Source organism: Drosophila ananassae, chromosome 3L (assembly GCF_017639315.1).
Source record: "Drosophila ananassae strain 14024-0371.13 chromosome 3L, ASM1763931v2, whole genome shotgun sequence".
In the NCBI taxonomy this organism is placed as follows: domain Eukaryota; kingdom Metazoa; phylum Arthropoda; class Insecta; order Diptera; family Drosophilidae; genus Drosophila; species Drosophila ananassae.
Genome location: NC_057929.1, coordinates 3247130 through 3274281, shown reverse-complemented (window position 1 = coordinate 3274281; position 27152 = coordinate 3247130). Strand labels below are relative to the sequence as shown.

Below are 27152 nucleotides of genomic sequence, written 5' to 3'. Positions count from 1 at the left end.
GTCGGCCTAGAGTTGGGGGCGGGGAAATTACTTTGGGCTGCGACAGCACGCGATCCCCTCCTGAAGTTGATGACTTTTGATCGGCTGCTCTGCGACACCTGGGCGAGGTCTTCGCGGCCGGGTGAGTGGCTCTGTCTTGGCGCGAACTTTCAAGCACTTTGATTACATTTTATCGCAAAAGTTTAGCGATTCCCCTACAGCGTATGCAAACTTCGCGTTGGCCTGAAAACTTAAATCTATCTGTGGATGTTTATGAAGTTGCCAAATTGAAATAACTGTCAAGTCACGTGAACCGTTGACGACTCTTCATTGTCCTGAAATGGCCAGGTAAGTGGCCGGGAGACGATAAGACGAGCTGCATATTCAGCAGGCCAGCTTTTGTTTGGGGTAGGACATGGCAGTTGGTTTTCTGGCTAAAACGGCACCTCTAACAGTGAATAGAAATTGGTTGAAAAGGATTTTAAATTTTACATTTTGGAAGGCAAACGAAAAAAAAATTTAACTATTTTTTTGGAGGATACTACATTAGAAGACCCCGAAGAGACTCTTATGTCCTTGTTCACATCTCAAAAGAGAGTCCAATCTTTTCAGATGCAGCAACGAATACTTTTTGAAAAGAAACTAAAACCAAGTAAATGAAAGCCAAATTACAAAATAATACTTCCAATGTATTCTTTTAACAAATGTAATTTATTTTCTATCTCAATTTAGTTATTCATCTGAAGGATTGCACACAAATCCATTTTGGATTGGCTAGTGCCTATGCATTGGCCCAATTCCCCAAACACGCAGCCATTAGCACTCTAACCAATGAAATCGGGAACCAGCACGAGTCTGAAACCATTTTATTGCCAAACACAGAAACTTTCTTCAACCCACGCCAAATGAATGGGTGACTTTGACACACGTGTCGGTGGGTGTAAATTAAACAGAAGCTAAGCAAATTAAGCAATTTGTACCGCCCCTCTGCTGCCACAATTATGTGGCAGACACACCGAGGGAAAGGAGCGGAGACGCACACCAGACGGGTTCGAACTCATTAGCACCTGAGTGCACGCGAGCCGCGAAAAATTTGCATATAACTTACGCTTGCATGCGACTCATGGCGGCGGTGCGGCGCCCTAACTTATGCTTCGCTTTTTCGGGATTTGTAATTTCGACGAGCCGCTCGAGCGCCCGTCCTAAATGAAACTGGCTCTGGTCTCCGGCTCCGGGAGCTCCCAAGCATAAAAGCGCAAAAACAGCGAAAGCGAAGAAAGGTGAAAGGGTTGGACAGAGTGCGCCAACAAGGTGTACGCTTTGATGGTGATTGGCTCACAACTTATGGCAGCACGTATACTACGGCATCCAATACTAGAATAAAGGAAGTGTCACACTGGAAAATAATCCAGGAGAATTAGGATCCTAGAAGGAAAAGATTTTCAATCTGAGAGCCTTTATACATTTGTCTTAACTTTTATTTAATCCATGAACACCGAAATATCTTGAAGTAGATGAGTGAAAATCAACATCCGGAGATAAAACCTCAAATAGGTTTCGAAACCCCAGCTATTTCTTTCAGTGCATGTCACTCGTTAGCTCCGTTTGGCTTTGATTTTAGTTAGCATGTCTGAAGACAACTCAACGGCAATATTCGGGTCTGCAGGGTATGCAGAACAAATGTGTGCCAATGTATTCTAAATTGTGTTTATTTTGAGTAATTTACCATCCATCGCAGGCACACATATTACACATATTTATATCGCCTGACTCTGCCAGACAGTTTGGCAATTAAAATTGTAGGTTTCCAACTGTCGATTGGTTGCATGCAAACTAAATAGTTTATAAACTACAAAAAAGAAGTGAAAAATATTTGCAACACAGTATTTTACAAACATGTATGATTTTCTAAGCAAATCGCGTGCTTCAAAATTACATTAACTGACCAATAAATAGAACTCTGATCGAATAAGTCTAGTGGTTGGCTAAATTAGAAGATTGACAGAGAGTAATATGTATACAAATTCTGATTCATCTTAGTTTAATAATCTCTCCCTTTCGGAATTTGTACCAATGATATTTCGGGTCCTACGTTGCTCAATTTTGAAAGCCAAACTCGAGAAAGAGGCACCCACATATGCCAGCGTCTGAAAATATAATATTCTTAGATAGATATAGATTCTTAGATAATTCTTTACACACCTGAAGACCGAAGAATATCCATCCAGCAATCATCAATATTTCTATTCCTCCATTGTAGAAATCTTTCAACTTTGCTAAGCAGCCCTCCAGGAAAACCGTATGGTTTTGGGAGAAGCAGCTTTTGGGCAAAGGCAGTTTGGCGTCTCGATAATCAATGAGACCAATAATACCGCAACAATGAAACTAAAATTCAAATTAAAGTTATACAATAAGTATATTTTATAAATGTGTGCGTACTTTTTCCTGGTACTGGGACATGCTATCGTTTCCTTTGATTTCTTCTTCCCAGGCGATATCTAAGATCCTTAGAGCATAAGAGGTCTCATCGTGTGGCAAAGATACCGCGACGATCGTCAAACACAGCAAGGTTAGTAATGAAAAGGCATACTGAAAGAAGAGTCCTTCCATTAAATGATCTTCTTTAAGAATCCTTCGATATTTACCACCAAAGTTAGACAAATGCTTTTCTTCAGGACAGCAACACATCCAAAGATTGAAATGACTAAGCCAATCCCTCCACCGGCGATTGAAGCGGCAAATATTCCTTTTTCCGCCGTATTATCAGCATTTAAGCCTTTTGCACCTACATATATAAGTCCACAACATCCTAGCTATATTTATATAAAATGATCAGTTGTGACTAAACCAACACAATAAGCGCAAGTCTACTTACCGCCAACAAAATAGTAAATATTAATTCGAGATATTTCAGAAACGTCGTTACACAACTCATCGCGGTAATTCTTATATTTATATATATTCTTTAAGAATAGCAATAACTTTGATACTCGTCGTTTGCATACCGTTTCTAAACTAAAATATTTTTCAAATGCGACTACCGTTTTTGATCTTGAATGTTTAAAATTCTGCTGAAAACTGGAGTGTTTTTTATGATAAGTCAACCTATGACTAATAGTGGAAGCTTAATCATAAAAAATTGGTTAAATTTTAAAAAAGCTTATCTCTTAAAAGTCACAAATCTGCTTTTAGATTTCATAGAAGTCAAAGAGAACTAAATTATTTCTCTTCGTGAATGTCACACGTTAGCATGTCTGAAGACAACTCAAGGACAATTGTCGGGCTTGAAGGATATGCAGAAAAAATGAGTGCCAATGAATTTCAAATTGTGTTTTAGGTAATTTCCCATTTATTGCATGACACTTATTAAACATATTTATATCGACTGATTATTTCAAACGAGTCTCAGCTAATTTTGGTCCTTTAGCTTAAAATTTGTTGTGTTTTTGATATACATTTTATTCACAGTATATTTGAACATACGTCCCCTTAATACCACGCCCAAAATAGTAGCACACACATAAAGAATAAACTGAAAATTAGCTTTTGGTTTAAAAAATTCAAAAAATTAAAATGTAGGATAATTATTACGCACTTGAACAGCAAGGAGTATCCAACCAGCTTTCATAAATCTCTCGAGACCAATATCGTAAATATCTTTCAACTTGTCTAGGCAGCCCCGAAAGAAAACAACATGGTTTTGGGAGAAGCAGCTTGTAGGATATGGCATTCCGGTATCATTATAATTTTGTGGACCATAAATGCCACAGCAATGAAACTAAGAATAAGAGTTGAAGATAGACATTTTTATATGCATATTTATTTACGTACTTTTTCTTGATAGTTGGTCATGCCACTATTTCCTTTTTTTTCCTCTTCCCAGGCCGTATTTAAAGTCCTCAAACTGAGGGATGTTACATCGTATGCTATAGATAACGCGATGATCGTCAAACACTGAAGGATTAGCAGTGTTAAGGCATACTAAAAAAAAGAGTTCTTTCAATAAATGTTTTTACTAAAAAACATTAGTAAACATTTTTCTTAATTACCGTTAAAATTAGGCGACATTTGTTCTTTATTACAGCATAGTTTCCAAGAATTGAAATAACCATCCCGAAATATGCAAATGAAATACCGATTGTTCCAAATTCCTCTGGAACATTACCATTAAATGCTTTTTCGCCGTATATGATTATTCCAAAACAGGCTAGCTATTAATGAAATAATCACTTTTTAATTCTTTTAGTCCACCACAAAAATTTGCGGGTCTAGCTGTCATTGTTATTATTTTTAAATTATACGATGTATATAGATGGCACTCACTTCCAGAAAAACATTGAATATTAAAACAATATATTTAAGAATAACCGTTGAACTCATTTTGTCAAGAATATATTTCTAAAGGATATTTTAATATTAGCTCTAGATGGATAATCGTTGCATACTAGTTGTTTTCAAACTAATCATGAAAGTTTTAAAAAACGACTGCCGTTTTTTAAATTGAAGGTTTTTTTGATAAGTCAATGACTGACTAATTGGAGATTTTTTATTGGTTCTTATCTGAGTTATATATAAAAGCTTTGATTCTCTCTTATTAATACATTTTTAAAAGTATATATTTATTAAAGAGTGTACCGTCACCACCTAAAAACCATTTTTTATATTGTATTTTTATCTTTATTTTGGACTCATTTTAAATTGAATAAAAATATATAAATTAAAAACTAAAGAACATTTTTTACTTGTTACTTTTCTAAAATATCTAAATTCTTGAATAGTAGACTCTTGAATTATAGACTAATACAATTCTTCATAGGAGCCAAAAAAGTGAAACTTCACTGCCAGGGCGTTAGCACAAACAAAGTCAAAAATCTGTAAATTAGGAAATTCAAAAATATAGTAAAAGTGAAATACAAATTTAATTAAAAGCACTCACCTCAATAACCATCTGCGTCCAGTTGAGAGCCCTTAATTGCTCACAAAAAGCCTCCAAAAAACCTAGACAGCCCTCTTTGAACACATTTTTTGAATTTTTGGGGTAGCAGCTTTTAGAAAAATTCAAATTATGAGTTGGATAGTCTTGAGGTCCCATAATGCCGCAGCAATGAAACTATTCATAGAATTCAAATATTGATAGAATTAATTTTACTTGTAAAACGTCTTAACTTACTTACTTTTTTCTGGAACAAGGACATCCCATCGGAACCATTTATTTCTTTTAACCAGGCTTCATCAAGAGTATTCTTGGCAATCGAATGTGAATCGAATTCGAAACATAAAGGTACAATCGTCAATATAAACAGAATTATTATTAAGATGACATACTAAAATAAAATATTGAATTTAATAGGAGTTTGTATTAGAGCCAGATTAAACTTGCCGCCAGGGTAACGCGAAAGTTTTCCTTAATGACTGCATAGAATCCTAATATCGATGTTATAATCGAAAATGCTCCAATGCCGATAAGAGCGCCGTAAAAGGTATGATTAAGGCCGAATGCACTGACTATAATCAGCGCAATAGCAACTAACTATAAACCAAAAATGAAAAATACTATTAGAAAATGCTTACAAAATTTTAAATTTTTAATAATTCTATCATCAATCAATTTTTACTCCAATAAAGATAAGAAAAATATCAAAACATATGTTAACTTTTACTCACTGCTATCAATGTGTTGAAAAGATAAACTAAATATTTAAAAAAAATAGTATGCATATCGTTATTAGTATTCTTCAATATATATAAAAATAAAGAACCGCGAACTTTATGTTCCCTGTCCTTTCCTAACTGTGTAATGAATGCAACTAAACTCACAGTCTCATACTGGGCAGATTGTCTCAAGTATCTTGTATCATACTTTATTTTTATTTCAAGGTTGCATACGCATAGTATATGTATAATTCTATGACTATTGACCCGTCAAAGACTTGTGACATATTCATAATAGGTCATACTGAGTCATACTCAGTCATACTGAGAAACCACAAATTATTCACATTATTATTCAGAATTATAATATCAATCTATTTCTTTATTCTTTAATACAACAAATATTTACCACTAAAAATCTCGTTAGTATCGCGCGCGTCGTGCACTGTTATTTAATTTTACACCCATAATCGTGGAACAGACAAAAGAAGCCATCTAAAAGGTGATTAGGTAGATTAGTTTATGAAAAATAAAAATAAACAACTGAAGTACCTGGACAACCATCAGAGCCCAACCAATGAACTGAGGCGCCTCTAGGTCTTCCTCGGCTTCAGTCTTCATTTTTTGTAAACAACCCGAATTCCAGGTGTTTAAATTTGTATCAGCGCAGCTTTTCGGAAGTACAAAACCTGCGTAATCTCCAGCACCATTAATACCGCAGCATTGAAACTTACAAAAAAATTTATATATATTTGAAATACTATAAAGATTAGATTAAAAAGGATATGGGTAATTACTCTTTCTTGATATTCATCCATCGCATCGCCACCTTCCTTTTGACTTATAATGGCTTGATTTAAAATTTCCTCGGGAGGTGTTTTCTTAGTATGATGCATTTTGAAGACAGTCATTAGGGCGATCATTGCTATCAGTAAAACCAGCTGCATAATGGCATACTGAAAAGATTGTGATTTCTAATATAACTTCTAATAAATAAAAGATTAGCCAACCGTCCATGTGGTGCAAATGTGTCCCTTCAAAACACCGACGAAGCCAAAGAGGCAAACCAGGATGGTTAAAGCTCCCAAGACCAAGAATCCATAAGTAAATGGTATTTCTTCGTTGCCAGTATCCGGGATGTCGGTGACATTAATAACAATTACGGCAATAGCCAGAAACTAAAAATAAAGGTAGCCATATTTTAAAAAATTGTTATAAAAAGACTAAAATAATGATACTATTTAACAATGAAAAGTTTTCAGTGATTCACATTCAAAATAGTTGATGGGCTTGTTTGATAGAACTACCACCCGAATATTTGAGTTTTTTTGTAAGTTTACTAAATAAGCTGTTTAAAAACTTGTTAGGCCTTTTAGGATCATAATGTATTCGTTTTTATTAATTTTCGTGTTTACCGGAACTCACCACGCTCAAGGTATTGAAAACTAGTGCTAGACTCCTAATCGAAACCATATCAATATAGAGTATTCCCCAATGCGTACTCTATATCTTCCGTACTTATTAATTCCGATATCGATGATCACTCGTTGCAAGTCGTAACTATACTAAATATCTGAACAAATACGAGGCCCGTTTACACTTCTGTCTGTATTTTCCTAAGAGTCCCCCAGATGCGATTTCAGAGCTTATACTTCGAGACTTGCGAGTAACTTACGTTGGCGACTCTCTTTACCAGCCATATCATTTAACTAAGCACACATAACCCTGAAAATATCGGTCGGCCTGCCCCATATATCTGATAAGATTAAAGCTCCTACTCACCGACGCTTGGAAAATATTTTTTAGGGTGGACAACATTTCTAAAAATATACTATTAGGGACCATGTTGAGTATGAAAATGTATTTCTAGAATTGTAAACTTAAGATAGAAAACCAAGAGAGGTTTTTTGACAGTAATTTTCAAAACTAACCCATTCTCACGATAAAGATCTAACCTTCCACCCTAAAACAAACCTTTGCCTCGCAAATTTCTATGCTCGAGTGCTTATCAAATATTATTGTATTTGTTTAATTAAATGAAGCGACTAATGGAACTCTCTCTCCTCTGAGAGTCCAGTTATCGTGGTCTTATCAGCCTGGTTGATAGCTCTAAGCCCGTATGGGCTGTGGCGTTCTGTTTTTTGGACTCCCAGTTTAGTTGATTTCCGATTGCGAGCGAAACAGAAACTTGGTTAGAAAACCTAGGCAAAAAAATGAGCTGCGGCACAAAAACCCTGAAGGTGTCTTCCTTCGTTTTGGACTTCCTCTGTTGTGTGAGTTGTTATCAGTTGATCCGCATAGATAGAGGCAACCTACTCATCACCGACCCCCTCTCTATCTCATAGGTTTTGGCGGCATTGACTATAGCGGCCTGTTCCTATGCCCTGATCGCCTTCAGCCACAGCCTGGCAATCCGGGTGCCCTGCATCTTGGGCGTGGTCCTGGGCGCCTTGCTCTTCTGCAGCACCATCTTCGGCTGCATAGCCGCTCTCAGGGAGAGTATCCGCATGACCTGGATCGTAAGTAATTGGACAGTATTTTGTTATTTACAGAACTTATTTTCCAATTAATTTAATTTAGTTTGCTGCTATGGTTTTGGCCCTGGTCTGTGGACAAATCACAGTGATATTCGCCCAGCCTATCAATTTCAAGTTGCTGGCCAATGAAACGATATACAACGCTTGGCAGGGACAACTGTATCACCTGGGGGGCATGCCCTATTATGAGATAAAAGTAAGTAATACTTTAGAATTTATTTTAATAGAAAATTCATATTTTATGACACACCCCAAATGAACTTACTAATAATATAGTCTAGATAGCATTTATTAATCACTAAGACTGGGGAAAGCTATCCATTTCATGTGATTAACGCAAATTAATTTCATAATTTGTATTTTCGTAGTACCATTGCTGTGGACAAACAGGTCCTTCCAACTATCCGGACAGCGGCTTGAAAATTCCCCAGAGTTGTTACTTTAATCAAAATGCGACGGTGAGCACGGATCTCTATACGGTAGGATGCAACCAGAAACTGGGTGAGGCCTTCATCAAGGGAACTCACTGGGAGCGCATTAGCGACTGGTCCGTGGTTGGTGTGGAGGTAAGCAGATCCGCTTCATAAGTTTTCCCTTCTAATTCTTTCTATCCAATAGATACTTACCGTCATTGTGGCTGGCCTTCTGGCCATAACTTTACAGAATGCAGAGCGACGTAGGCTATACCGTTAAAAAAAAACTATCATTAGGATATCTATAAACAGTATTAGAAACTGTACAAAAATCATTGTAAATAGAGAATATATTGCTAATTGATGATTATTCGTACTGATATTAATTACAAATTTTGAGTTTGGCGGTTGACCGCGCCCAATATCGATAACTTTTCAAAAATAATTTTTAAAAGTTCCGATTAAAAGTTATCGAGTCGCTGGAACTGGTTAATCGAACTAGTTAGAGGTGGACAGTTGGCTGAAAACGGCTGGTTCCTGAACAGTCCTGTATTGTAAAATAAGATTATAAAGAACAAATGGATGTTCTCCTTGATATAATTTAAAGACAGTTGATTCTGACATCAAGAAAAACTTAGGGAAGTCTAATAGATTATTAAAAACTAAAAAATGTATGAAACCATTGACAGAACTAGCTAAAGAACGGCTGAAATGACAACACTGTCGTGAACAGCCGTTGAACTGAAATGTGAAAGCGAAAAGAATGAGTTTCTGGTGGAAGTATTTGCACAATTGCTGAGTAAACGAGGGTCTGCAGAACAAGCGACATGTATTCATAAGCGCCGCCGCAGAGTCTGCGAATTGGAACGCGTACGCGGCGCGTATTTTAAGCCGTCGCCACACCGGAGCGCCGCACTTGCCGCGAGTCGTCCGATTGGATTGGCCGAAAGCGTCGGGGCAACGACAACGGCTTGATTAGTTGGCAGTGGACAGAGCTGGCGATCGCATCGATCGGTTAAACACCTCCACCAGCAGCAATACCCAGCACCTGCACATCTTCTAGAGAAATCCCACCAGTCGGAGGAGTCATCCAACCGTCTATCCATTCATCATGGGCCTGCGATTCCAGCAGCTGAAGAAGCTCTGGCTCCTCTACCTGTTCCTGCTCTTCTTCGCGTTCTTTATGTTCGCCATCAGCATCAATCTCTACGTGGCCAGCATCCAGAGCTCTGACTCCGAGCTGCGGTGAGTAGCAGCCCTTGCGGTGGCCGCCATCCATGTGCCTCGCGAATTGCACAACTTCCGCGGAGGTGCTTGTTGCAACCGTCCGTCCAAGAGTTCCAGTCGAGTGCCTCGCCTCCGCGTTTTTTGCTAGTGCCAAGTGTTTTGCATTTTATTTGGGTCTCTGTTTTGGTTTTCGTTTGTTTATATGCCAGCTAATGGGAGATCAGCAGGGTATATTATATCTATCATTTGGAGAAGAACCATTTAGCCACCAAGCTACTCTAAAAGTTGGATTATTTTAAATAAATTAGCGCCTAAAACTTATCTCATTGTTAAATGACGCAGATTATGTTGCCTATTTAGCCAAGAATCTTCAATTGTATTTCCTATGTGGTTCGTAATCCCATAAATGGACCTAAAAAACTCGTTATGGGGGTATCTATATAAAATCAGACCCATTATGGACGGGGTATCCAAAGTCGGGACAGTTGACTAAAGCCCAAGCGCTCTTGTTTGTCTTGCCATGGCTTGAGGGCCATTTTAAACGCTAAATTTTAATACCATTGTCACATCTCTTCAACTCTTTTAACTACCTTGGATTGGATGGGATTGTTTTGGACTGCGACCGTTTCTTGCACAGTCATCCCAAGCCGCCACCCAAGCGCCGCTCCCTCTGGCCACATAAAAACATCGTAGCCCACTATATCGGACGAGGCGACATCTTCGGCAACATGACTGCAGGTGAGTGGTGGTGGAATCGTAGGAAATGACAACACTCCGTTCACAGCCAAAAGCGCATCAATCCGCTCGTTGCAGACGATTACAACATCAACCTGTTCCAGCCCGTGCAGGGCGAGGGGGCTGAAGGGCGGCCAGTTGTGGTGCCGCCGCGCGATCGCTTTCGCATGCAACGCTTCTTCCGGCTGAACAGTTTCAATCTGCTGGCCAGCGATCGCATCCCACTGAATCGAACCCTCAAGGACTACCGCACGCCGGAGTAAGTGTATCTGGAGAGTCTCCGTTTGGCATACTCTTATCCTGGATGTTATCCCTTTTTTCAGATGTCGGGACAAGAAGTACACTGGCAGCCTGCCCCACACGTCCGTCATTATCGTCTTTCACAACGAAGCATGGTCCGTGCTCCTGCGCACCATTACCAGCGTGATCAACCGCTCGCCGCGCCACCTTCTCAAGGAAATCATTTTGGTCGACGATGCCAGTGACAGGAGTACGTTGAAATGTTTGGAAAATGTGCAAAAAATGCATACTAATCTGAAATTTATTTTAAAGCCTATCTGAAACGACAGCTGGAGAGCTACGTGAAGGTCCTATCGGTGCCCACCAAGATCTACCGCATGAAAAAGAGGAGTGGACTTGTGCCCGCCCGTCTTCTGGGGGCGGAGCACGCTCGCGGCGATGTCCTGACCTTCCTGGACGCGCACTGCGAGTGCTCTAGGGGATGGCTGGAGCCGCTCCTAGCTCGCATCAAAGAATCCCGCAAAGTGGTCATTTGTCCCGTCATCGACATAATCTCCGACGACAACTTCAGCTACACGAAAACCTTCGAGAATCACTGGGGCGCCTTCAACTGGCAGCTGAGCTTCCGATGGTTTTCCTCGGATCGCAAGCGCCAGGCAACCGTCAGCGGTGCAAAGGACAGCACCGCTCCGATAGCCACTCCGGGAATGGCTGGCGGTCTGTTCTCCATCGATCGGAAGTACTTCTACGAGATGGGATCCTACGACGCCAACATGCGCGTATGGGGCGGTGAGAACGTAGAGATGTCGTTCCGGATTTGGCAATGTGGCGGACGCGTGGAGATCAGTCCCTGCTCCCACGTGGGCCATGTCTTTCGCAGCAGCACTCCGTACACGTTCCCCGGCGGCATGAGCGAGGTGCTCACTGACAACTTGGCCAGAGCGGCCACCGTGTGGATGGATGACTGGCAGTACTTTGTGATGCTTTACACCTCGGGTCTAACGCTGGACGCCAAAGATAAGGTGAACGTTACGGAGCGCCTAGCCTTGCGGGAAAAGCTGCAGTGCAAACCGTTTTCATGGTACCTGGAGAATATCTGGCCGGAGCACTTTTTCCCGGCGCCGGATCGCTTCTTCGGTAAAATCATCTGGCTGGACGGAGAGACGGAATGCGCCCAGGCGTACAGCAAGCATATGAAGAGTCTTCCAGGGCGTGCCCTGTCTCGCGAGTGGAAACGGGCTTTCGAGGAGATTGAGAGCCAATCTGAGCAGCTGGTAGCGCTAATTGACCTGGAAAGGGACAAGTGCCTGCGGCCGCTGAAGCAGGACGTGCCACGTTCCTCACTGTCGCCGGTCACCGTGGGCGACTGCACCTCGCACGCCCAGACCATGGACATGTTCGTGATCACACCCAAGGGCCAGATCATGACCAATGACAACGTTTGCCTCACCTACCGCCAGCCAAAGCTGGGTGTGATCAAGATGCTGAAGAACCGCAATGCCACGACCTCGAACGTTATGCTTTCCCAATGTGCCAGCGACTCCAGCCAGCTGTGGACCTACGACATGGACGTAAGTAGTTCATCCTATGATTGAACCAAAGATTCTAATGAATCGCCTCCCACAGACCCAGCAGATTTCGCACCAGGACACGAAGCTCTGCCTCACTCTCAAATCGGCGACAAATGCACGCCTCCAGAAGGTGGAAAAGGTGGTGCTCAACATGGAGTGCAACTTCCAGGACATCACCCAGAAGTGGGGCCTTATTCCGCTGCCATGGCGTTTATAGAGGAAAAGTGCCAGGACCCTGCCAGGAAGTCTTCAACCCAATGTGATATTTATTGAAATTGTTTAAAAAGCGCCACAAAATGACTTTTTAATTTAAACAACTGCAAATCACACAAACACTCAACATAATGTTCAACTCCCAAACGAACCCGGAACAGACCCACAACAATTGTTTTTAAAACACACAACATGGTGCTCGTCCAGGAGCTTTTCTCCCGACGGGTACTGCGACTCGATAGTAGTAGATCAGTGCTATGTCTATGTCATATTTATTAAGCAATCTTAGGAAATTTTAGCTGTAGTACTAAAGTACTTACCACCTTAACACCCCACCCCACCCCACACACACACATACCCTCTTTTATATCACTTGAATAAAACAATCGTATATATTATGAATATGTGACGGCTTATCTTTGGCCCCAACAAGAGGTCGCAATGCAATTGGTTTAAATTTTCGCATCGGCGGAGATTGTGCATTATTCTCGCGATGAACGGTTGCTACAACACAATTAGGTACACGGGACTGATGTCCAACCTGCTCTACATGGTAAGTCCCTGAATTGGTTTGTGTTTTGTGTCTAACCCTTTCGGTTTCAGCTCCTGGGCATAGGCGTCATGTCTGGAGCTGGGCTAGGCCTCCAGGCGGCGGAGCCCAACACCCCGGAGCACACGTATTTCGTGAAGAGCCTGGTCCTGGGCGGCACTATTTGCATGATTGTCATGTTTGGGTGCTATGGCATGGTCAGCAACCTGCTGTGTGTCAACCTAATCGTAAGCTATATGAGGAAGATGAGAAATCTGTTTTGAATACTTTAGTGTCTCCCTTTCAGTTCACCTTATTCATACTGCTAGCTTTGGCGGCCGAGTACCTGCAACTGCACCACTACCATAACCCAACCCTTAAGAATCCAGGAGGCGGAGCCTGGCAGCAGCTAGAGCTAGCTTGGCACGGCCTGGAAAGACCCGAGGAGGTGACGCAGGACTGCTGTGATCAGGGTGATGCAGCCGCCGACTACAAGCGCCTGCATTTGCTGGTGCCGGAGAGCTGTTATCAGGCCACGGCCAATGACACCGCGGAGAAAACCTATCCCCACGACTGCCTGCAGATGCTGGACAAAAGTCGACGCTACATACATCAGCGCGATAAGCTCTACATGTGGGCCATCGTTGGCCTTGAGGTGGGCAGTTGACTCGGATGCAGTAGCTCCACTACATTCTTTACCTTCCTTAGGTCATTATACTGGTGCAGACGGCGGTGCTCAGTGTGCTGCTCTTTCGAACTCGCCAGCGCCAGCGCTTGGCCAGGCGTCAGGTGCCACCAGGCGTGAGGCGAGAACCCCGCTCCAACCACGTTACTGGTTCTCGGGCCCAGCTGCTGCACGACGTTTGAGCTTAGATTGTATCAAGGCGATTGTTTATTGAGCAACCAAGTGGCAAATGCATGTGTGAAACTTAGTAGGTATAGCGGCGAGTCTTACTAGTGAGCTGGCAGCACAGAGTAATGCCCAAGATGATGCCCACAACCTGTAAGGGATAGGAGAATTTAAACATAAGTTATATGCATTACAAAACTTAAAAAAAATAATATTTAAAACAAGAATTTGGGAGTTGTTTTTTAACTTTAAGAATAAACGGAAAACTTAGTTATGTTTTCGGAAAAACTGAACATTTTTTTAAAATTCCTATCACAAAATCTTTCCTAGTTTTTAAGTAAATTATAAAACATAGCGTTTCTATAATAACAAATAACTTAAATATTAATAATTTGTAAATTTTTAAATTCTTTGATCTGAAGAAGAAAAAAGAAATGCGTTTCTGTCATAAAATTATATATATTCCTGATTAGAATTAACAGCCGGTTCGATCTAGCGATCTATATAAAAGACTAAAATATAAAGAGCTGTTTTTTTCTGTGTGATGCCCACGCAAATCAATTTTTATTTTATAATTTGTATCGCTTTTAGATGACAATTGGCATGTTATATATAGAACTCTACTTACCTCGTATCCAATGAGTCCGCAGTGCACCCACTTCTCGTATCGATAAATCTGCAGATAGGCCCGCTTTACGGCTGCCATGCATCCTTCGGCGTAGGGATGGAAGGCGTGAATGCCGTCCTTGGTGTGGAAGCAGCTGCGAGGCACCTTCATGTTCAGACTCGTGTAATCGGCGAAGCCCTTATCGCCACAACACTCGTACTAAAAGTTAAGAGATTAAGTCAAGGGATTAGGAAGGTAAAGTTCCTGAACCCACCTCCTGCTGCAGGTGCTGCATGGCTCCATGGTGGACCAGCTCCTTCATCCACAGGTCCATCACAAACACCTCGGTGGCGTCCAGCTGCTTGGATTCGTTGTAGTGAGACAGCTTCCAGATGTGCGAGGCAATCAGGGCGACGAGCACTACCAGGTGCTAAAACTTGTGGCGATTGAAGTTTCAGAAATTCAGCCACAGGACAAGCAACCACTACTCACCACCACCATGACCTTGATGGAGCCGAGGAAGGCGCCCATGCAGCCAATAAGTGCGGCCAGGATCAGGGCGCCGGCCATGCCCAGCTGGATGAACTTCTCCAGGTGCTCGGTGGAGCCCTCGTCAAATTTCTCCCATTCGTAGAATCCGGCGAGGGCGGCCCCGACGCCAACGGCCTGGATCGCAATTGAAAATATGAATTATGACAGCGCACACTGAGCATTTGTTAATGGGCCATAAAACGGGCAAACAAAATCTTCAGAGACAAAAGTTCGATTCGTGGGCGACGTCATCGGCCGTCGTGGCAACCAAAATAAAAACAAAAACTGGCATAAAAATAAATTGAATTACTTTGGGCTTTATTTTTAAACGGCACATACACAGTTTCTTTTCTTGTGGCTGTCGCAAAAAATTCGCCACCGCCATCGGGAACACTACGCGGAATAACGAGACCCAAGTGACATCTTGTCTGGGAGAAATGGAATCTTTGAATGGGATTTGTTTTCTGCCAAATTGGCCATCTAACCGGCTATATCAACGACACCAGCCCCGAGGAAAAATAATTACATTCGACAATGAAAAATGCCACAAAAAATGTAAGACATTTAATGATCTTGCTGTGACAGGCTGGCAGAGACATAATTTTCAGATGAGATTTCCATGGACAAGTGTGTGCCCATTAGTCATAAGCACCATGACTCAAGATGTGCAACTGCAACAGATTTGTTTTTCAAAGTTATCTTCACAAATCGACCTTTGACTCTCCGTATGACGCTTGTGGAAATTTTATGGCTGATATTACGCATACGCCGTGGGGGCACCACTAAAATAAATCTTACCAATGTGATTGTATTGAAAACAATGGATGTCCATTGCAAGCAGACGCGTAGGGCGGGCATATTGGGATCTCCGACTACTTATGTCACTTGTATTATTTAAAAAACTCGTGCGAGAGAGGGGTTCCAGGCAGATCACGCGTTTCCCGGGAAAATGCGCTTTTCTTTGTACTCCGGCGGCAGTGCGTCGCCCGTTGAGAATGACCAAACACTAAACTTAAGCAAAATAAAGCGATCGACGAAAAAATGCAAAATGTTTACAAATCCGATGAGTGGCTGTCCGCGGCGTGCCGTATCCGTCCGTATCCGTGTCCGTGTCCGTCTCGGTCTCCGTGTCGGTGTTTTGTGTGCCGGGCCGGCCGTTACTCAAGAGACCGGCGTTCACCCGTTCTCATCTGTGTGCTTCCATCGCATAATTTCGTATATTTTTATATGCGTCTTTATAGGCAGACCTACTATATATCTACTTAGCAGCTTTGTTGAGATATTCCTCACATAGTGGCCAAAAACAAAACACTTTCAATATTTTCACTATGGTTTATTTTGTATTCCGAGTATGCTGCCTCCAGATCATCCTAATTTGCTATAAAAATATTATAGATTTTGGTCCAATCCGGCTGATTCCGGGGTGTCCGATCGTTGGGCGACCTGTTAGAATCTCTCGCGCCTCAATTTGTTTCGCACCGTGATGCCCAGATGCGTGGCGGCTCCCAATGCGGCGAACTGTGCGATGATAGTTTAGAATTCTATTAGCTTACCCTTTCACATATCTGGAGTCTATTTCTGACCCGGCCTTGGCGGCCTAAGCCCTCAGAAATATGTGATCAAGGCCCCCAATTACATACCTCCACCAGCAGCAGCAGCCACTTGATGATGAGTCCGATGGCCACGTTGTCGGTGGCATGAGCCTGCACCGCCTGCAGACATCCCTCGGAAAAGAGATAGTCCTGGTGCCTCTCCAAGTCCTTGTAGCAGTTGATGGGGATTGCCCTGCCCAGTAGGATGTAGTCATGAGCACCTACCTGTCCACAGCAGGAGTACTGAAAAAAGTAATTTTATAAGAATTATCTTCCCAGTCTTCCTAAAGCAGATTTTTAGTTGACATATCGTATTATTGAGCAGTTGGGATTGTATTCCAAGATCATATACTCCCCTAAAACCCATTACCTTTTGTTCAATGAAGGAGATGCGCTCTGCATTAGCCTTTTGATCGGCCCAGAGCCCGAGGAAATCCCTCTTCGAGCGCTCCACATAGTCCGTGGAATGGGCAGCGGCTATTATATAGATCTGCAGGCACAACAGGATCAGCAGACACGTCACGTACTAAAAGAAAACCCAAATGTTATGACCAGAATACGGGTAATCGACCACTTACGCTCCAAATAAGTCCAATTGAGATCCGTGCCGTAGCAAAGCAACCCAAAAACGAGGTCAGGACCACGAAGGTGCCAACAAAGATCTGGACAACTATGGCGATATGCTCGAAAGTGCCCGGCGTGGAGCTGTTTAGTTCATATATCGAAAGGGCAATCAGAGTCACGCCAATCAGCTGTCAATAAAATGACATTGATTAAAGCCAAAGGAGTGCCCCAAAAAAGTATCACGCATACGCACCGACAGCAGAACATTGAGTATTATTAGAATGGCTTTAAGGAAGGATGTGTGGCAGGCCATGTTGCCAATCAATAATCCCTATATTTAAGAACTGCGTTATCCTTGTTCTCGCAACCTTATTCTCGCTGCGCAGTTAACCCGTTGTGGTGGCCGAATGGAAAGTTAATACCTCTATGAATACCAGTGCTATTGCCATAAAAGTTGACGTGCGACTGAGCGCGACGCTTTCTTTTTGAACTTGTGGCGCCCCCCGAAAGAGCGCCAGTTGGTGGATTCCGGCACCATTCGACAGAAAAGAAATCAACAATTCCCCGACTATTCCCCCGTACAACTACACTGGACGAAATTCGCAGAGGCTTATAGCTCAACATGAGAAACAGTTCATATGAGGTCCCTCCAGAGAACAATACTTTAAAATTAATATACTACTATATGATAATAATAATTGCTTAGTCCAGTTGACATTCAAATGAAGTACGTTGTTGTATAACGCAAGCTTTTACTTCGAGTGTATTCGTATCATTGTATGTTGTGGGTGGTATGATGTCAGAACAGTCCGAAAGCTCTCTTCGCATTTCCGTTTTTTAGAGATGTGGTGGGGGATACAACAAGCATAGATATAATACGAAAGCTTTCATTCATCAATTAGAGCACACCAGAATTTAGGACATGAAAGGACAACTTAGATTTAAAGACAAAAACTTCCTGACTCGAGATTAGGCCAAACATACCCACTTTCAAGAAACAAGCTGGCACACCTGGCGTATGTTTCATATTCTAACTGGACAAATTTTGAAGGGATAGCCCAGGAAATTTGAAAAAAATCTAAAAAATATTTTGTTCTCAGGTTTTGACGCAGAATGATGGAGAATCGATCTACAAATCGATTAATGTATTCCGCTCAAGAATCGGATGGAAATTGGCCAAGATATAGCCTTCGCAGTGGGTCGAATGGGGGCCTCCATGCATTTCCTAAATTTTAAAGGGGATAGCCCAGGTAGTTTGAGAAAAAATATGAAAAATATTTTGTTCTCAGGTTTTGATGCAGAATGATGGAGAATCGGTCTACAAATCGATTAAGGTATTCCGCTCAAGAATCGGATGGAAATTGGCCAAGACATAGCCTTCGCAGTGGGTCGAATGGGGGCCTCCATGCATTTCGTACATTTTGAAGATAGCCCAGGAAATTTAAATGTTTTTTATTAAACTCTACCACCGTTATTATTTCTCTTTTACTTTACAAATATTTAAATCTCTTAGAAAAATAATTCGATGACATAATAAAACGCTTATGGCAACAGTGCGTATGAGCGATAACCATCGCAAAAAAATATATTGCATACTTTTATGGTGTTTTGGAAGAGTCCTGTTTTTTGCAAAAGACTATCGTCTAAAAGAGGCCGGCAAAAGATAAACAAACTGTTTAAGAATTCCACCCGACATCAAAAGCAACAAGTCTTTGGCCCAAAGCCGTAAATTGGCTGAAACTTTTGGTCTGAAAGCTTTCAGACGCATGCTTAATATTCGGATCTTTTTAAGAAAACAAACAATCTGGCGAACAAACAAACAAGCGGCGAAAGATGTAAAAACAAACATCGCGCACATTTATTTCGATAATTATAGTGGGTAATTGAAACTACAATATATTTATTTACTCTAGTTACAGGTATGTTTAAGACAGAAGTGAATAAGTTATGACTGTCTATTCGTTTGGTTATGAAATGTCGAAGCGAGAAAAACTAGCGAGCTCCCTTTGTACCTTGGGATCAGGTCGAGGTGGCAGTTATCCTAGAACTCCATACGCCGCTGCTTGTTCTTAAAACTAATGGCCAAAAAGACGGCCAGAGCACAGCAAATTAACTAAAAGGAGAAAGTTTAAAATATTATAGAAACGCACTTATAAACATAGTTCTATATAGACCCACCTCAAAGGCCACCAAGACCCAGGAAACGATAATGAAGCGCATCTTGTCACTCTCGTAGAAGCTCTGCAGCTTCTCAATACATCCGTCCAAGAATAGATGATCTGGAGTCTGCTGGAGATCGAGGTAGCAGCTGGGCGGGATCAGCTGGCTAAGATGCACGTAGTCTTGGGCGCTGCTCTTCCCGCAGCACTCGTGCTTCTGCTGCAGTGCGTCCATGTTGTTGGCCTGCCACGCCAACTCCACTGCCTCTTGTCCGCTCTTCACATCATACTGATGCAGGACCAGGCAGGTGCTCACAATCTGGGGAATGGCCAGGATAAGCAGGAACACGGCACTCTGTGAGGGAAAGAAGAAGTTTTCAATTGTAGTATCTTGTTTGCCAATATCAGTTTGGAGATACTTACCGCTGAGGCTAAAGCCACGGATTCCCGGACGGCTGCATAGATTCCCAGAATGGCAAAGATCAGGATAATGGCGCATGTAATGTAGGCAGTTATCACAAATGCCTTGGTCTCCGTATCGGCATTATAAGCAATCCATCCTATGGCTCCAATAGCCAGAAACTAAAAGATTTTTTATTTTATTATATTATGTTTGAATAAGACAGCTTTTTGCATCTAGTCGCTTAAAAAATGTACTACTGATGCATACAGATGATTAAAAATACAAATATTCGCTTGGACAGATATATCTAGAATCTAGATTCTAGATCCAAAAATATATGCACATATAGAATTAGCATTCCCACACGTTATACTTAGATGCAGTACAGTAAACATTTATTTTTTTATAATTTAAGTCATAAATAAAATAATTATTACACAGCTTTTGAATAAAATAAGTAATAATATATATCGTAATAATATTTGTTCTACTTTATGACAATTATGACCCGTAGTATTATGTTTTTATTATGCCAGAACATATAATGAGTCAAAGAATATTGACTGTACAGTGTGATATGGTTTTCATTGCAATTACGAGGGCAATTGCAATTCATTTGTGAGGCAATTAACGGCCTCTACAGAGTGCACCATGGCGCCATTCATCGGTTTGGGGAAGTTCGCTTGACTGAGCCGTGATAATGTCATATATTCGGCCCCTCCTTGGGCCCTTCGTCTATTGGGGGTTGACAAAGCACCCTTGTTTTGGCCTAGTTTCTGGCGGCTCACCCCGTCCTTGGGGGACTCCAGTGATTCGATTTGGTATATGGGTCAGAGTGTAAACCAGAGTGCGAATTTTGGCGGGGGCATGGGGTATTGGTTACGAGGGAATGACATCATCCTGCGGGAGTGGATATTTGAGCAATTGCAGGCTCTGGCAAAAGTCGGACAGCAGGGAATAACGAAACAACGAAAACGTAAACATGTTTGCCATGGCAACCAAACAAACTGGATGGATGGGGCCTAGGGGGTGGTCTATTGGCCACCTTGAGGCCAGGCGGTCTATCTCAGGTGGGCCAGAGACTGACAAATGACAGAAACTGCTTAAAAATACACACACACGACCAGCTAAAAACATTCGAGGCGAATGAAATATTTTTTCAAAATACAACTTTTTGGCCGGGGAGCTCTTTTTCTTTTCTTTCGGGCGTATATAATTTTTCAAAAATAATACTTTTAGAGGCTTTTTTGAAGTGCGTTCACTTGTGCACCCGTTCCACATGACATCATGCTAATTTCCTTGCCCGAAATCAAGCCAATTCGGATTATGGATATACTGTATTCTCGACGAGAATCTGGTAATTAGTTCACCATACACGGAGGCATACTTACCCCTAAAATGGCGTTTAGAGCGATGGCGGTGATCTTTACGGTGGTGGTGGCACAACCCATCTTTCTGGACCTGCAACATGCCCACAATCTCATAAATTCTCTCTTCATAATATTATTCCAATCAAAAAAAAAAGAAAGAAAGAAGTCTATTAATCTTTGACTTCTCGGCGTCTGGTGTTTATTTACGTGTGTTTTCGTTGCCGGATTCAAATTTACAGCGAAATAAATTTCCGTAAGCGTTCGCCCAGGATTTCCGCTCTCGAATCTTGACTGAACTTTTGGGGTCTGGCACGTTCTGCGTTCGCTGCTGAACTGAACGCGGGAAAGTTTTGTTGTTCTGTTTTCCCCCGGTCTTGCCCCGGCTGGCCCCCACCCCGCCATAATCAAAATAAACTCGGAGAGAGCGGGTGGGCGAGAAAGAGAGTGAACGCACCAGAGAGGGTGGTGGGTGGCCGGCCAGCAAGTGAGAGGAAGTGCACTTAGGTCAGCGCTCCAAGCCATGACGTCATATGCACTCAATGCCCCCATGTTGTTGTTGTTTGCGAGCTCACATCCGAGACAGCCGAGAGTTCGAATTGGAAGATCGAATTAATTTGATGCCGCCAGGCAATTAATAAAATTTGTTTACACTCGAACGTTGCAACTGGTTTTTGATGACAAAATCTGAAACTCTTCTCTCTAATAAGCCCGATAAGCCCGCCCCCCTCTTTAATTCCAGGCTTTAAATGTCTCTTGTCAATGATTACTCATCCTCCTTTCAAAGTCAAGCTCTCTCTCTCTTGGACCTCCTCTTCCCCAAAAACCGTTTTGTTTTCGAGTTTGTTTATCGTTGTTGTGTCTGGTGTCTGGGGTCGAGCACTTCCCCACGCTCTCCCTCCACCCACACACGCATACATGTGTACATTCTTGTGGACTTAAATATGCGCGGCATTTTGGAGCTTTATTATGTTGGAGTCTGGCTTTGGGTGTCGATTTCTTATGCTGTTATGCACACAGCAGACCGCAAGTCTTTGGTTTGCCCAATTGATTTGAAGAGTTTTTGAATGGTCAGCTCATACACTGGGAGATTAGCTTGTGGTATAAGTTTAGAGTAAACAAAATAAATGTACAAAATTTATTTCAGTGCATGTTAGACTTTCTACATCCACACTAATGTATCTATATGTACATACACATCAAAGACTTCTTCGGTTGCTCGGCAATAGTAACCGCCGGACACTCGCGTGACGCGATATGTGGCGGATCTTAAAGCAAGGTACATTGGTGACGCTTACAAATGAGAAAGGTTAGAGTGGCATGGGGTATAGGATTGGGTTTCCTAGGTGGTAATTAGGTACTAATAGTTGTAGCGTCGCTGGCGATTTTGGTAATGTATGGCCAAGATAATGGCCAGCAGGAGAATGAAAACCTGTAATGGAGACACACACACGTTAGCGAAGGCGATTAAAGGGCACGAAACTAGGGGAACTCACATCGAATCCGAGCAGACCCCACTCCATGTAGCGCAAGGTGGTGCCTTCATCGGCAAAGGCCTCCTCCACCTTGTCCAGACAACCGACAACATAGAGATTCAATGGATTCACGCAGTTGTTTTCCTTACAACAGCTGCTGGGCACTGTCTTATTGTAGTAGGGGATCTCCAGATAGTCCTGAGCACTATTGCGACCACAGCACGAGTACTAAAGAGAATGGAAACTTTTAAAGATCTGATGGGAATCAGTACAACCTAGATCTTACCGTTGTTTGAATGGTATCCATGGTTCCCGGCTTCGTTTGCTCCAACTGCCAGTGATCCTCCACAGTCTTTAGGGCATACTTCTTGAAAACATCCGCCGGACTCAGGACGATAAATGCCACAATCAGACCCAGCAACACCAGCAACAAAGTGACATACTACAGGGTTAAGAGGGTTAAGATATTACTAAGCCTTTGACTCACAAGTAATTATGAATCTGTAGGATACGAACCGTCCAGAGCATTCGCGGTGACTCGCGCACAGCCCCGCAGCATCCAAACATGGAGATAATTAGGATGATACCTCCCAGAACCAGGATTCCGATGGCATATTCATCCGGCATTCCGCCCCAGCTGAGGCCGCCAAAGATAAGCACAAGAATGCCAAGAATCTGAAATTTGTAGTATAATATTATCAATAGGGGAGTATTCAGTAATGATTGAAGCATATTGTAAGTGATTATCGGAGTTGAATTTTAAATGGGAGGCGTAACTACTTCTATATTACTTCTTCTATTATATGAAATGAAATATAAAATATTCAGACCCATGTATTTCGAACCTTTTTCAGGCCTTGGTTAGAGATTCTAAAAAATATAAGCCTTGGCTAATTTGTCAGCGCTGCTCTCATCGCTGACTAATCCGGTTTCCATATTCTGGCCTGGCTTTAGCTTTTTAAGTACGAGTATTATAAAAAAAAAACTGCGAATGCATGACGCATTTGAGCCGACTCTCTGCCCCGCTTGACTGCCAAGGCAGAGAGCTCTGTTTGGGCCCAAGGAATGCAAAAAGCCGAGCAAAAACCATTAACAATAGTCGCTAGTCCGCTAACACACAGATACAAATGGCGGTTGTATCTGCAAAGTGTAGTCATAAACCAAGCACGCACCGGAGATGACGATGATATCATCTATTGTCCAGGTGGACGTGGAACACGGAACCGAGAATCTTTCCCCATCGATTTCTAATAACAATACAAATTAGCTGATACGCAAATGTATCTAATATGTGTGTATATACATATATGTTTTTCGAATCCCAAGAAGCGCCATATGCTCCCGATTCAAAAACTTACCGCCCACAAGGCATTGAAGAGGAAGAGGGAGTACTTGATGGTTCCCGTTGCGCAGCCCATTATGTAAGTCTGTTCTGATCTTCTATTTTTCCACTCTACTGATTGGTTTTTAGCGAGAATGCAATCGAAACACTATGGTGCGGCACGTGCAACAGTTTGTCGTTCGGCGACTTAACTTTTTCGAATTTCGAGTGGAGCCGGTTGGGGAGCAGCTGCGTCCACGGTCTCGAGTGAACTGAGCGCCCCGAAAACTCTCTGGCCCGGAATCCGAGTCGAGCGGGTCCGAGGCAGCCGGCAGCGTCTAACAGCGTTTTGTTAGAGCAAACAAAAACAACGCACGCACACACACATTACCATACCAGTACAGTGGAGCTTCTAGTGTAAAGAAAAGTTTCAGGGGATAGTAATTAGGGCTAACACACTCATTTTAGGGCTTGATTTGTTATATCTATACCATTTTATTTAGTTATACTATAATTTTTATTCAAATCATAGGTAAATTATAATAATAGTTTAATGAAAACTAGTATTATTTTTAAGGAGCTTAAAAATGTAATAATTCATACAATTTTAAGTCATTTTCTCCATAATAAAATCCAAGTTTTGAATCTATAAAGCCTAAACTGTAACCCTTATAGATATGCTTATCCGTCTGATGGTGTTTATCTTTCTGTATTCAGGCAAAATAAACTTAAATGTTTACTTCACATGGAGTTTAAAAAAATAAATGTATTAGAGTATAGCTAGTTTTAATGAATCCTACAATCTATTTAATATTTTTATTTTATTTCTTATTTTTAAGAATTTAATCAATCCCTTCCATCACATATTTTGAGACAAACCTGTAAATCACTTTTAATAAAATTAAAAAATCTTTTCAAAAAACGCATTAATTAATGCAATTAAATAAATTTATAGCGAAGTTGGACTGTCTGACAGAGAGCATAGGCAAACACAACAAGCAAAGTCTAGGGGCCATGGCAAAAAAAAAAAGCAAAACCAAACTCTGTTGTCATTCGGAAGCCAAACAAACAAAAATTGAGGCAAGGGCCAAGTGGGAGAGACCGAGGTGGAGACCGGGGTCTGGAGCTGGTTATGCCCGAGAGACCAGAAGCGATAGACCCGGGGAGTTAGCTCCACATAGCGCCATTTGCCAGATGTTTAGCCACGAAGTGAGAGCCATTAGGAGGGGGACTCATCTTTTCCGCCCCTCGATCGCTTCCAAACCGGTGAGATTGATTGAACTTGATTGCGTCAGGCGATTGAAAATGAATGACGCCAGCGTCGGCAAAATGAGATATTAGCTCAGACTCAGAGTGTTTATAGTTGGAACCAATCCCTACATCTAAGAAGTCTAAGGCTTCCCAAGCAATTATAGTTCACTATCATACCCTATCGGAAAGTACCTTCGACAAGATATTTACTTGTTTTAATAAGATACTTTTTTAATTAAATGACGGGTGTCTTCTGTTATTCCCAGAAAACCAGTCTACGAATTAACAGCACAGAAAGAAGACTTAATTTTTATTTTTTTTATTATAATTTAAATCACTGTTTTATCCTTAAAATTCGTTTAAAAAAGATTTCAGTAGCTATAACGAATGCGTTGCTTTCGGAAGCGTCCAACCAAGTAAAAGGCGGCAATCACCATCAAGGACTGAAAGAGTTTAGACCGTTTTAACTTTCAATAAGGAATTCTTTGTGAATACTACTCACAGTTATAGCCACTGAGACCCAGTGGGTGTCGTTGGCATAGTTATACAAAACCACAAAGCTTTGACTGGACTTCTGGACGCAGCCGGACAAAAAGTGTGGCATCTTGATGTCCTCCTGTGGATAACAACTTTGGGGGAGCGTGGTACGACCGATGTCCACATAGTCGTCAGGACCACTACGGCCACAGCACTCGTACTAAAACACACTTTGTTAAAAATTGATTCATCTTTGAATATATAACCTGAGATCACTTACTACTTGTTGAAATGTGTCCATGGCGCCGGGCTCCACCAGTTCCATTTCCCACTTCCTCTGAACCTCCTCAGCGGCAAACTTCTCGATGTACTTTTCGCTAAAGTTCAAGCCAAAGCTGCCCACCAAACTAATTATCAGCTGAACCAGTAGCACGAAGGCATACTATAAGCGCACAAGTAGAATCAGTTAATTAACCTGGAGTTGGTAGAAGATATCCTCCCACTCACCGTGACAGTAAGGCACACGTTCTCCTGGCAGATGCCACAGCATCCCAAAATAGCCGAGACGAAGATCAGACCTCCCAAGCCATAGAGGAAGGCGATGTACAAGAGGGGGGCCTTCGAGAGGGCGATCGTGGCAATGGCTATCATCGACAGCCCCACAAGCTAAAATGCAAGCGAAAAATAAGATTACTGCCGGACAATGACTCTTTCCAAGTAGCCAAAAAAAACAAGAATATCTTTAAAAATAATCACAACTCAAATATAAAATTTCAGCTTCGGGCGAAAGTGCAAAATCTGTATCATCATGGAATGCGAAAATTGTATTTTTTATATGGCTCTTCCATCTAAATAAAATTTTTTAGGCAAACTGGAAACGAAACAAAGCCTTTGAAATTTATGGGGGGGTTTTTATTGATCGAGAATTTTGCTTTAACCTTTCTTTCGTCCTCACACATTGCAACTTTTCAAATTTTCAAAATGTGCGACCATCATAAAGTATTTTCTAATTAAACAATTTGAAATTATCCACAATGACTATAAGGGGAAAACCACAACAGAGCGCCAAATGGTTTCCATTTCTGACAAATGAAATATATCTTTCACGTTGGCCGTCAAATCGGCAATTAAACTCGATTGTAAAAAGCAAACATTACGTTTTCTTAAACTTCAGATATGTATGTATATATGATAGCTTACCAATAAAAAGAAATAATATATAATATCTGAAGATATGATATACTCGTTTTACTTACAGCATTTAGGGTGTTGATGATATTAAGGAGACACTTTACACAACCAGAGGTACAACCCATATTTAAGCTTTCAGATTATCCTTCGTTTAAAAATCGAAAAGTAATTGCAACGAAAAAGGAGAACTGGCAACGCAAACCAGCCCGATCGGAATCTAAAATGAGAATGAATTCTGAATACTAATAATGAAACAATCATTGCCCAT

The 27152-nt window shown here is 41.7% G+C and overlaps 11 protein-coding genes across 15 annotated transcripts; 3 read left to right on the top strand and 8 right to left on the bottom strand.

Annotated features, from left to right (window-relative positions):
- Positions 1-1273: 1273 nt before the first annotated feature.
- Positions 1274-2782, bottom strand: LOC123257255 (protein late bloomer-like). Its single transcript, XM_044715542.1, has 4 exons — positions 2625-2782; positions 2419-2568; positions 2182-2364; positions 1274-2126 (listed from the first exon to the last, which is right to left on the bottom strand). The coding sequence occupies exons 2-4, from the start codon at positions 2437-2439 to the stop codon at positions 2016-2018; spliced, it is 315 nt and encodes a 104-aa protein (XP_044571477.1). The 5' UTR covers positions 2440-2568; positions 2625-2782; the 3' UTR covers positions 1274-2015.
- Positions 2783-4632: 1850 nt separating this feature from the next.
- LOC6502556 (23 kDa integral membrane protein) lies at positions 4633-5300 on the bottom strand. Its single transcript, XM_001959023.4, has 3 exons — positions 5154-5300; positions 4916-5089; positions 4633-4851 (listed from the first exon to the last, which is right to left on the bottom strand). Exons 1-3 carry the CDS (start codon positions 5172-5174, stop codon positions 4777-4779), a joined length of 270 nt encoding a protein of 89 aa, XP_001959059.2. The 5' UTR covers positions 5175-5300; the 3' UTR covers positions 4633-4776.
- A 72-nt stretch (positions 5301-5372) lies between these two features.
- LOC6502555 (leukocyte surface antigen CD53) lies at positions 5373-7214 on the bottom strand. Of its 2 annotated transcripts, XM_001959022.4 has the most exons (6): positions 7057-7214; positions 6642-6809; positions 6429-6587; positions 6184-6360; positions 6041-6126; positions 5373-5509 (listed from the first exon to the last, which is right to left on the bottom strand). In XM_001959022.4, exons 1-5 carry the CDS (start codon positions 7102-7104, stop codon positions 6055-6057), a joined length of 624 nt encoding a protein of 207 aa, XP_001959058.2. In that variant the 5' UTR covers positions 7105-7214; the 3' UTR covers positions 5373-5509; positions 6041-6054. The 2 variants fall into 2 exon arrangements, with proteins under 2 accessions (XP_001959058.2, XP_032307019.1); XM_032451128.2 differs by lacking the exon at positions 5373-5509 and having other exon boundaries at positions 5986-6126.
- Positions 7215-7779: 565 nt separating this feature from the next.
- On the top strand, positions 7780-8941 carry LOC6495104 (protein late bloomer). Its single transcript, XM_001959021.4, has 5 exons — positions 7780-7904; positions 7977-8150; positions 8212-8364; positions 8537-8734; positions 8787-8941. Exons 1-5 carry the CDS (start codon positions 7845-7847, stop codon positions 8859-8861), a joined length of 660 nt encoding a protein of 219 aa, XP_001959057.1. The 5' UTR covers positions 7780-7844; the 3' UTR covers positions 8862-8941.
- A 330-nt stretch (positions 8942-9271) lies between these two features.
- LOC6495105 (polypeptide N-acetylgalactosaminyltransferase 3) lies at positions 9272-12971 on the top strand. Its single transcript, XM_001959020.4, has 6 exons — positions 9272-9826; positions 10446-10546; positions 10622-10802; positions 10867-11033; positions 11096-12354; positions 12410-12971. Exons 1-6 carry the CDS (start codon positions 9693-9695, stop codon positions 12569-12571), a joined length of 2004 nt encoding a protein of 667 aa, XP_001959056.1. The 5' UTR covers positions 9272-9692; the 3' UTR covers positions 12572-12971.
- Positions 12972-13020: 49 nt separating this feature from the next.
- LOC6495106 lies at positions 13021-14239 on the top strand. Its single transcript, XM_001959019.4, has 4 exons — positions 13021-13120; positions 13171-13344; positions 13404-13751; positions 13805-14239. The coding sequence occupies exons 1-4, from the start codon at positions 13061-13063 to the stop codon at positions 13961-13963; spliced, it is 741 nt and encodes a 246-aa protein (XP_001959055.1). The 5' UTR covers positions 13021-13060; the 3' UTR covers positions 13964-14239.
- Positions 13966-16306, bottom strand: LOC6495539 (protein late bloomer). Of its 3 annotated transcripts, none has more exons than XM_044715251.1 (5): positions 15395-16306; positions 15046-15219; positions 14828-14983; positions 14575-14772; positions 13966-14097 (listed from the first exon to the last, which is right to left on the bottom strand). In XM_044715251.1, the coding sequence occupies exons 1-5, from the start codon at positions 15467-15469 to the stop codon at positions 14026-14028; spliced, it is 675 nt and encodes a 224-aa protein (XP_044571186.1). In that variant the 5' UTR covers positions 15470-16306; the 3' UTR covers positions 13966-14025. The 3 variants fall into 3 exon arrangements, with proteins under 3 accessions (XP_044571186.1, XP_001959054.1, XP_044571187.1); XM_001959018.4 differs by having other exon boundaries at positions 15883-16304; XM_044715252.1 differs by lacking the exon at positions 15395-16306 and having other exon boundaries at positions 14828-14989; positions 15046-15311.
- Positions 16307-16402: 96 nt separating this feature from the next.
- LOC6495538 (protein late bloomer) lies at positions 16403-17756 on the bottom strand. The gene is made up of 5 exons (XM_001959017.4): positions 17494-17756; positions 17255-17428; positions 17047-17202; positions 16725-16919; positions 16403-16602 (listed from the first exon to the last, which is right to left on the bottom strand). The coding sequence occupies exons 1-5, from the start codon at positions 17551-17553 to the stop codon at positions 16531-16533; spliced, it is 657 nt and encodes a 218-aa protein (XP_001959053.1). The 5' UTR covers positions 17554-17756; the 3' UTR covers positions 16403-16530.
- Positions 17757-19045: 1289 nt separating this feature from the next.
- LOC6495537 (protein late bloomer) lies at positions 19046-21539 on the bottom strand. Of its 2 annotated transcripts, none has more exons than XM_001959016.4 (5): positions 21380-21539; positions 21194-21263; positions 19823-19981; positions 19419-19754; positions 19046-19353 (listed from the first exon to the last, which is right to left on the bottom strand). In XM_001959016.4, the coding sequence occupies exons 2-5, from the start codon at positions 21251-21253 to the stop codon at positions 19282-19284; spliced, it is 627 nt and encodes a 208-aa protein (XP_001959052.1). In that variant the 5' UTR covers positions 21254-21263; positions 21380-21539; the 3' UTR covers positions 19046-19281. The 2 variants fall into 2 exon arrangements, with proteins under 2 accessions (XP_001959052.1, XP_014763350.1); XM_014907864.3 differs by lacking the exon at positions 21380-21539 and adding an exon at positions 21348-21368.
- A 754-nt stretch (positions 21540-22293) lies between these two features.
- Positions 22294-24245, bottom strand: LOC6495536 (protein late bloomer). Its single transcript, XM_001959015.4, has 5 exons — positions 24003-24245; positions 23161-23319; positions 22931-23086; positions 22666-22872; positions 22294-22601 (listed from the first exon to the last, which is right to left on the bottom strand). Exons 1-5 carry the CDS (start codon positions 24060-24062, stop codon positions 22530-22532), a joined length of 654 nt encoding a protein of 217 aa, XP_001959051.1. The 5' UTR covers positions 24063-24245; the 3' UTR covers positions 22294-22529.
- A 1253-nt stretch (positions 24246-25498) lies between these two features.
- On the bottom strand, positions 25499-27110 carry LOC6495535 (protein late bloomer). The gene is made up of 5 exons (XM_001959014.4): positions 26950-27110; positions 26201-26359; positions 25974-26135; positions 25719-25913; positions 25499-25659 (listed from the first exon to the last, which is right to left on the bottom strand). Exons 1-5 carry the CDS (start codon positions 27007-27009, stop codon positions 25588-25590), a joined length of 648 nt encoding a protein of 215 aa, XP_001959050.1. The 5' UTR covers positions 27010-27110; the 3' UTR covers positions 25499-25587.
- Positions 27111-27152: the final 42 nt, after the last annotated feature.

Coding starts and splice junctions, on each gene's coding strand:
- LOC123257255 (XM_044715542.1), bottom strand. CDS start 2,439: ATGTCCCAGTACCAGGAAAAA. Junction 2,365..2,418: donor TGTCCCAGTACCAGGAAAAA/GTACGCACACAT, acceptor TTTGAATTTTAG/TTTCATTGTTGCGGTATTAT. Junction 2,127..2,181: donor GGATATTCTTCGGTCTTCAG/GTGTGTAAAGAA, acceptor TTATATTTTCAG/ACGCTGGCATATGTGGGTGC.
- LOC6502556 (XM_001959023.4), bottom strand. CDS start 5,174: ATGTCCTTGTTCCAGAAAAAA. Junction 5,090..5,153: donor TGTCCTTGTTCCAGAAAAAA/GTAAGTAAGTTA, acceptor TTCTATGAATAG/TTTCATTGCTGCGGCATTAT. Junction 4,852..4,915: donor GGACGCAGATGGTTATTGAG/GTGAGTGCTTTT, acceptor CCTAATTTACAG/ATTTTTGACTTTGTTTGTGC.
- LOC6502555 (XM_001959022.4), bottom strand. CDS start 7,104: ATGGTTTCGATTAGGAGTCTAGCACTAGTTTTCAATACCTTGAGCGTG. Junction 6,810..7,056: donor TTTTCAATACCTTGAGCGTG/GTGAGTTCCGGT, acceptor CTTTATTTTTAG/TTTCTGGCTATTGCCGTAAT. Junction 6,588..6,641: donor ACATTTGCACCACATGGACG/GTTGGCTAATCT, acceptor CAATCTTTTCAG/TATGCCATTATGCAGCTGGT.
- LOC6495104 (XM_001959021.4), top strand. CDS start 7,845: ATGAGCTGCGGCACAAAAACCCTGAAGGTGTCTTCCTTCGTTTTGGAC. Junction 7,905..7,976: donor TTTTGGACTTCCTCTGTTGT/GTGAGTTGTTAT, acceptor TCTATCTCATAG/GTTTTGGCGGCATTGACTAT. Junction 8,735..8,786: donor GGTCCGTGGTTGGTGTGGAG/GTAAGCAGATCC, acceptor TCTATCCAATAG/ATACTTACCGTCATTGTGGC.
- LOC6495105 (XM_001959020.4), top strand. CDS start 9,693: ATGGGCCTGCGATTCCAGCAGCTGAAGAAGCTCTGGCTCCTCTACCTG. Junction 9,827..10,445: donor AGCTCTGACTCCGAGCTGCG/GTGAGTAGCAGC, acceptor TTTCTTGCACAG/TCATCCCAAGCCGCCACCCA. Junction 10,803..10,866: donor AAGGACTACCGCACGCCGGA/GTAAGTGTATCT, acceptor CCCTTTTTTCAG/ATGTCGGGACAAGAAGTACA.
- LOC6495106 (XM_001959019.4), top strand. CDS start 13,061: ATGAACGGTTGCTACAACACAATTAGGTACACGGGACTGATGTCCAAC. Junction 13,121..13,170: donor TGTCCAACCTGCTCTACATG/GTAAGTCCCTGA, acceptor TTTCGGTTTCAG/CTCCTGGGCATAGGCGTCAT. Junction 13,752..13,804: donor GGGCCATCGTTGGCCTTGAG/GTGGGCAGTTGA, acceptor TACCTTCCTTAG/GTCATTATACTGGTGCAGAC.
- LOC6495539 (XM_044715251.1), bottom strand. CDS start 15,469: ATGGCGGTGGCGAATTTTTTGCGACAGCCACAAGAAAAGAAACTGTGT. Junction 14,984..15,045: donor CCATCAAGGTCATGGTGGTG/GTGAGTAGTGGT, acceptor CACAAGTTTTAG/CACCTGGTAGTGCTCGTCGC. Junction 14,098..14,574: donor GCGGACTCATTGGATACGAG/GTAAGTAGAGTT, acceptor TATCCCTTACAG/GTTGTGGGCATCATCTTGGG.
- LOC6495538 (XM_001959017.4), bottom strand. CDS start 17,553: ATGGCCTGCCACACATCCTTCCTTAAAGCCATTCTAATAATACTCAAT. Junction 17,429..17,493: donor TACTCAATGTTCTGCTGTCG/GTGCGTATGCGT, acceptor TTTTATTGACAG/CTGATTGGCGTGACTCTGAT. Junction 17,203..17,254: donor CAATTGGACTTATTTGGAGC/GTAAGTGGTCGA, acceptor GTTTTCTTTTAG/TACGTGACGTGTCTGCTGAT.
- LOC6495537 (XM_001959016.4), bottom strand. CDS start 21,253: ATGGGTTGTGCCACCACCACCGTAAAGATCACCGCCATCGCTCTAAAC. Junction 19,755..19,822: donor CCGTGGCTTTAGCCTCAGCG/GTAAGTATCTCC, acceptor TTTCCCTCACAG/AGTGCCGTGTTCCTGCTTAT. Junction 19,354..19,418: donor GGGTCTTGGTGGCCTTTGAG/GTGGGTCTATAT, acceptor TTCTCCTTTTAG/TTAATTTGCTGTGCTCTGGC.
- LOC6495536 (XM_001959015.4), bottom strand. CDS start 24,062: ATGGGCTGCGCAACGGGAACCATCAAGTACTCCCTCTTCCTCTTCAAT. Junction 23,320..24,002: donor TCTTCAATGCCTTGTGGGCG/GTAAGTTTTTGA, acceptor TACAAATTTCAG/ATTCTTGGCATTCTTGTGCT. Junction 22,873..22,930: donor TGGATACCATTCAAACAACG/GTAAGATCTAGG, acceptor CATTCTCTTTAG/TACTCGTGCTGTGGTCGCAA.
- LOC6495535 (XM_001959014.4), bottom strand. CDS start 27,009: ATGGGTTGTACCTCTGGTTGTGTAAAGTGTCTCCTTAATATCATCAAC. Junction 26,360..26,949: donor TCATCAACACCCTAAATGCT/GTAAGTAAAACG, acceptor CTTGCATTTTAG/CTTGTGGGGCTGTCGATGAT. Junction 25,914..25,973: donor TGGACACATTTCAACAAGTA/GTAAGTGATCTC, acceptor AGTGTGTTTTAG/TACGAGTGCTGTGGCCGTAG.